Below are 6,519 nucleotides of genomic sequence, written 5' to 3' on the forward strand. Positions count from 1 at the left end.
TCTTCCTTTTATCTCTTTTGGCTTTCTCCTTCTTGCCTCTTCAGTGCATTGCATCAGCTCCCCAATGAAGTTACTGTGGTCTTCGTTACGATGTTCTCCCATATTCCATTTCATCTTTGAAAGGCTTGCCTTCAGGGCACTTTCTTCAAGAGATTTTGGTAACCGCTTTTGATTTGCAAATCGTAGGATTTTCTTCTCAATCTTTTTGTCTTTTCTTGAATCTTTTATATATATATATATATATGCTAATGTTTGATTGTTTCAGGCTCAAAATGATCTCCCAAAAAGCACTGAAATCTACAACACTTGGAGATTTTAGATCTCCCCTTTTATTTATGTTTTATTTTCAACAAAACTACCTACAGTACAAAAGTGAATCTTTCAAAAGCTGTGTGACTTTTTCTGGAGCGAATATCTTTCCATCCTATCTCATTACTAATGAAACTATACTAAAGAATGTTATTCTATTCTTACCTTACCACACTCTCTACTACTACTTCTAGGCTATACTATTACAAATATATTCCTACTATTTTTATTCTACTACTACTATTACTAGCCACTGTTACTACAGCTAGAATATAGCTTTTGTATTGGACGGTCTGTACAGCACGGTTTGCGGCAGGGCTTTGCCTCTTCACTCTGTTTCCCCAGGACCTCAGAGTCTCTGTGGAGAAAACAAGGAGCTCTTTCCTTTTTCTTTTGGCTGCTTCCCTTCCTGGCTGCTGCAGGGCCACAGAGCACCCCTATCCCTGCTAGTCTCCTCACGTCTCCTCCCCTGCTGGTTCAAGGCTGAAGCTGGGGAGGAGGTTGGAGACAGGAGGGAGCCAGGCAACACAGGTGCCTGAGACCGATCAGCAACCTGCTCTTGCACATTCCCGACCACAAAGTTATCCACCAACTACAGACACACAACGTCTCTCCAAAGACGGACGCCATGAGGGAGTGATAGAGCCACGATGTCCCATTTGCAGGTACCCCAGTTTCTAAGGTGTCTTTTCTTTCTGTCAGATTCTTCCTTATTTGAAGAACGTCCGTTTCAACAACAGTGCTGGAAATGAAGTCTCCTTCTCAGAAGATGGACTGGGTTCAGCTCATTACGATCTTCTCAACTGGGTTTTCCTCCCCAATCAATCTTTCGTCCCTGTGAAAGTTGGCCAAATAGATCCTAGGGCTCCCCCAGGCCAGGATTTCGCCCTTAACCCAGATTCAATCATCTGGGCCACAAAGGTAGGCTGAAGGATACGTTCTGAATCCAGGGAAAGATCCATTCTCTCCTGAGTATACAGAAGGTTCTTGTAACCAGACAAAAGCTGTACTGAATCACAAGAGATGACAACCATGTGGTGAAAGACCTGCTTTGCATACAACACACCCGAGGTCTGCAATATGCATGTCTGAGAAGGGTTGGGATTGGGAAAGATTCATGCTGGAAACCCAGGGTGCAACTGAAGCAGGAAACAGTGAACTCCATGGACCTTTATTGGACCCTTATGGTTCTTTCTTTTAGCAAGGCTGTAGGACAGTTTCACAGGCCTTGTTTTACACACGGAGGTCCCTGGTCCAATCTCCAGCATCCATTGGTGGGTCGGGAATGCCATTGGCTCGAGTTCTCCCAGGAGCTGTTCCTGGTTTCTGGTAGACCATGGTGAACCAGTTTTTTCAAGACATTCTGAAGATGGAAATGGGAATGTGGAAATGAATCAATGATATGTGCTCATTGCGTAGGCCATCTCAATCATTTCTCTTTTCTCTTTTAGAAAGTGCCCTTTGCCAGGTGTGGCATGAAGAGGTGCCATGCAGGGGAGAGGAGAAGCATTCCAGAGGGCGAGCAGGTTTGCTGCTACCGATGTGACCCTTGTCCAGAAGGGACCATGTCTGATCAGACAGGTAGGGCAAACCTCAGGAATTCCTTCAAAGGCAGATCTTGCTGGGTGAAGGAAACTATTCAGCTGATCAGAATATTAAGATATTTCTGGTCATTTTTGATAGGATTGACATGCTTGAAGGTATTCCTAGTTTTCATCAGAAACTTTCAAGACCTGGCCATAAGCTGTCTTGCCCGCAAAGGCCAACTTTCTCACTCCTCAGCAATTTAATACAAAGTAGTTTCACGGCACAATTGATGGGTTCCCTAACAGCCTTTCCACTCCTACCATCACATACCACTGGGAAAACAGAAAGCAGAGAAATGGAGCCAGAGAGCTCTTGCTGTTATTGTGCCTCTGGATCATTCTTTCCTCCCTCCCCCCTGAAGCCAGTTTCCCCATGAATCACTTCTGATCAGGAAAAGAGCCCCTTCCCTCTCCCACCTTCTGTCATTCTAACTCTCTCTTGTTTTAATCCTATTCAGCCAATGCCAACAGATAATGTAGACAAATCTCCCAGAGCAGTGTTCCTAGGAAGGTTTTTCTCCATAGTGTTGGAAGTCCTGGCGAATCCAGCATGACTCATTTGCATGTGAATAAGCATGTAAATTAAGCTGTCCCACAATACAACTCTGAGGAAGCTGTTTATTGCCACTCCACTTCCTCTTCCTCTCTCTCTCCTTCTTCCACCCAGGGAGAAGCAAGCATGCTGTTCTGCTCTCCATTCATCAGGGCCATGCGCTCAGGCCTTGATGAAGGATTCTGCCCCTTTCTTCCACACAGCTCTTGGCAGCTTTAGGGCTGAATGTTTAGGGCAAACTCAGTATTTAGAAAGAAAAGAACAACAAAGGAACTTCATCTTTTCCACCAAGATGGATGTAACAGAACAACAAAGAATAAAGTCAGTAAGAATTCTTTTTACTTATCTTAACCTAATCTGTCTAGGCGTGTGATTCCTTATGCTTGGGAGGGCTGAATGTGTAAGACCAACAACCTCTGTTTCTCTGGTGTGCTCACTGAAGCTATTTTAAGATACTTTTCTTTTTCTGAGCCAGCTTATCAGCAGTGTTATGAGCTCTGCTCCATTTCAGTGGTTGTAGCAGGCCACTAAATTGACTTCACATAGAAGACTTCACAATTAGAATTCCTTAGTTCCCTGCATGTAACCGACCCATCTCTAGACTCATCTTCAACCAAGAATGTTTTGACCTTTGTGGGGCAGCAAAATTCATATAGTAGGCCATTGCATCACCATCTTTGATTTGGCTACTACAGAAAGGGAACAGTCATGTCACCCTGAGACACGGGGGGGGGGGGGACTTGCTTATGGCTGATACATCTGAAATACTTAGACAAAGACTCTTGATTTCAGATGCAGCTCGCTGTGACCCCTGCCCAGAGGACCAATACCCCAATAAAGACAACGACCACTGCATTGCCAAGAAGGTCCACTTCCTTTCCTATCAAGAGACCCTGGGATATGCTTTAGCTTCTCTGGCTCTTTCTCTCTCTGTGATCACATCTGCAGTCCTAGCGGTTTTCCTTAAACATTACGATACACCTATCGTCAAAGCCAACAACAGAAACCTCACCTACATCCTCCTGGTCTCCCTCCTCCTCTGCTTCCTCTGCTCCTTGCTCTTCATCGGTCGACCCGGGAAGCTCACCTGTCTCTTCCAACAAATTGCCTTTGCCATTCTCTTTTCCCTTGCAGTTTCCTCTGTGTTGGCAAAAACTGTCATGGTGGTTCTGGCCTTCATGGCCACCAAGCCAGGGAACAGGACAAGGAAATTCTTAGGAAAGACACTGACCAACTCCATTGTCTTAACTTGCCCCCTAGTTCAAGCAGTTCTTTGTGCCACCTGGCTGGTAACCTCTCCCCCATTTCCCCACTTGGACTTCCACTCCTTGGTGGGAGAGACTGTCTTGGAATGTAAGGAAGGCTCAGGTTCAATGTTTTACGCTGTCCTTGCCTACCTGGGTTTCCTGGCCCTGGTCAGTTTCACGGTGGCCTTTCTGGCTAGGAAATTGCCCGACAGCTTTAATGAAGCCAAGTTCATTACTTTTAGCATGCTGGTCTTTTGTAGTGTTTGGATCACCTTCCTCCCCACCTACCTGAGCACCAAAGGGAAATCCATGGTGGCCGTGGAGATCTTCTCCATCTTGGCTTCTGGAGCTGGTCTCATGGCTTGTATCTTTTTCCCCAAATGCTACATTATCCTATTGAGGCCTGATCTGAATTGCAGAGAAAATATAGTGAGGCACAAGAATCTCTGACTTACGCAGAGATAGGCCACATTAATTTTGGATTTGGGGCACATTTACTATTTGATCTGATTTTGAAAAAAATGATGAAAAGAAGGAGGGTCTTGTCCATCAAATAATTGGATAACAAGTAATGTGACTGATCATAATGTACCTATTAATCAGCAACAATCACTCATCCTTTTTATTTTTCATGAATACCAGTTGTTCCCAGTGAGTCCCAATGCCCAACTTGGAAATAAAGGTTGATATGTGGAAGTTTCACACTTTATTCCTTTTAATCAAAGGAGTCTTTAAACATGTGTTGAGTTGGCTTCACTGTCAGTGTTGTGAAATACATTTGTCTCCATCGATTCCTGAGGCTTTGCTGAGTTCCCTACTAATTTTTTCACTTAGTTGACTATTAGAAACCCAGTTTGGTGTAGTGGTGAAGATGCTGGCCCAGAAACCAGGAGACAATGAGTTTTAGTCCTGCTGTAGGCAGGAAAACCTGGTGGGTGATTTGGGCCAGTCCCCTTTCTCAGCTCAACCCATCTCACAGAGTTGTTGTGAGGAAAAGAGAAAGCAAGGGCATTATGTAGCTGCTTTGAGATGATGATACAGAGAGAGAGACAGAGATAAAAAAGTGGAATAAAAATCTAATAATAATAGTTTTTGTATATTCTAGAGTTTAAAGGACCCACATTGTTTTAGTCTCTATTAATTTAATAGAGAAACATACTTTATTAATAAATAAGACCTTGGTTATTAATGGATATTTTCCTGTCCCTGTTATTATCTGTTATCCTTTCCAACTATTATGAAGAAGGAAGGATGGGTAGAGGGGTGGGAGGAAGGAAGGAGGGGTGCGAACAAATGGAATACATTTTGTTTTGTTCATTACTGTACTTCTATATATTGATGATGGTATATTGTCTAAGAACTCAAATGATTTGCAACAAATGTTCCATAGGTTTTGTCCTAACTGACAGGAACCACGCTTAGACGAGGAGCAGGTCTCTAGTGCTTTACTACTGCTACATAAGACAGAAAATCCTAACAAACTGAAGAAGCGTGGGAAAAACCCAGACAGATAAACCCCAAAGGCTAAGGCGGATCTGATCTGCGTCTCTTCGAATGGCTGCTCAATTCCTCAGTACTACGCCTGCGTTTTCCCCCCTGGATAGAGGCCCCCTCCTGCTCGCCATCAGTACTCATGACAGATTTGATATTCATACTCATTGTATGTACTTGAAAAATAATATATCAAACCCCAAGATAGTTGTGTTTGACAGAGAAATGTAGTGAACATCATATTTATGTAATATGATCAGTATCAGACCTTATTTTTGATAAGGTGTCCTTTTATGGTTGTAAATATCTTGACACCACAAAGCTGGAAAGAGACCCATTTTCTATCTGTTAGGCAATAATTTGAAGGAAAAGGACACTATCAGCGGTCTGGTCAGGAACTCATTTCCATGGCCATAGAAACCAGGGTCTAGATTTTGAGGAAAAGCTTCCTGGTGGTAGGATCCATCTAATGGTAGAACAGTCTCCCTGTGGAGGTGGTGGGTTCTCCGTCTCTGGCAGTTTAGTAGAGGAGTGGGACAGCTCTCTGCCTGGGGTGATTGAATTGGCTTTCCTGCACATTGGAGGGACTAGGAGGTACGAGCGGTCCCTTCCAACATTACACTTCTCTGATTCTCTCGTCTAATCCTATGATTCTATGTTTTTTGCTGCCACCAAGTGTCATCCAGAACTTTGCCTCCCAAACCTTGTAGCCCATCATTTCCATTCCACCCTCTAATGCAAGGGTATCAAGCATTTGGCCCAGAGGCGATAAAGGTCCCTCAGAGCCATTTTTCTTTGGCTGCGAACAATAATCCAGAAAGAGCAAGCTCTGCAGAGGATTTGAGTAAAAAGATGTTGAAGCACACTAAGTGAAGGGATAAGCCTTGGGGACCTCACTCACTACTTTCCACCAGTTCCATGTGGAACCATTCCTGAGCACCGTTGGATCTGATTGTTCAGCTAGTTGCAGGCATACAGTATCAAACCTCAGAACTGGGTAGTCATGTTTATCCATCATGTCCCCAAGGATGTCCTGTGAGCCTTTGTCAAAACCTTATTGCGATCAAGAGGAACCACATCCAGAGCGTTCCCATGGTCTAACAGACTGTCATAAGAGATAAGGTTAGTCAGATATGATTAGGTTTTGACACAACCAGCCTGATTCTATATACTTGTAACTATCTTTCCCAAGGGCTCACAGACAGCTGTGCTTGACACCTGGTTGATCTTCTTTTATCGTGCAGGTGTTAAAATAGCTGGTCTGTAGTTTCTGGGCCCTCTTTTCCTTCTGAAAAGGTGGGACTGTCTTTGCTCCTCTCCAGTCTTCCACACC

General features: G+C 44.0%; 1 protein-coding gene across 1 annotated transcript; it reads left to right on the plus strand.

Moving 5' to 3' along the window:
* Positions 1 to 959: 959 nt before the first annotated feature.
* LOC134487550 (vomeronasal type-2 receptor 26-like) lies at positions 960 to 4,145 on the plus strand. Its single transcript, XM_063289409.1, has 3 exons — positions 960 to 974; positions 1,761 to 1,890; positions 3,241 to 4,145. Exons 1-3 carry the CDS (start codon positions 960 to 962, stop codon positions 4,143 to 4,145), a joined length of 1,050 nt encoding a protein of 349 aa, XP_063145479.1.
* Positions 4,146 to 6,519: the final 2,374 nt, after the last annotated feature.

Source organism: Candoia aspera, chromosome 1 (assembly GCF_035149785.1).
Source record: "Candoia aspera isolate rCanAsp1 chromosome 1, rCanAsp1.hap2, whole genome shotgun sequence".
Taxonomy (NCBI): Eukaryota; Metazoa; Chordata; class Lepidosauria; order Squamata; family Boidae; genus Candoia; species Candoia aspera.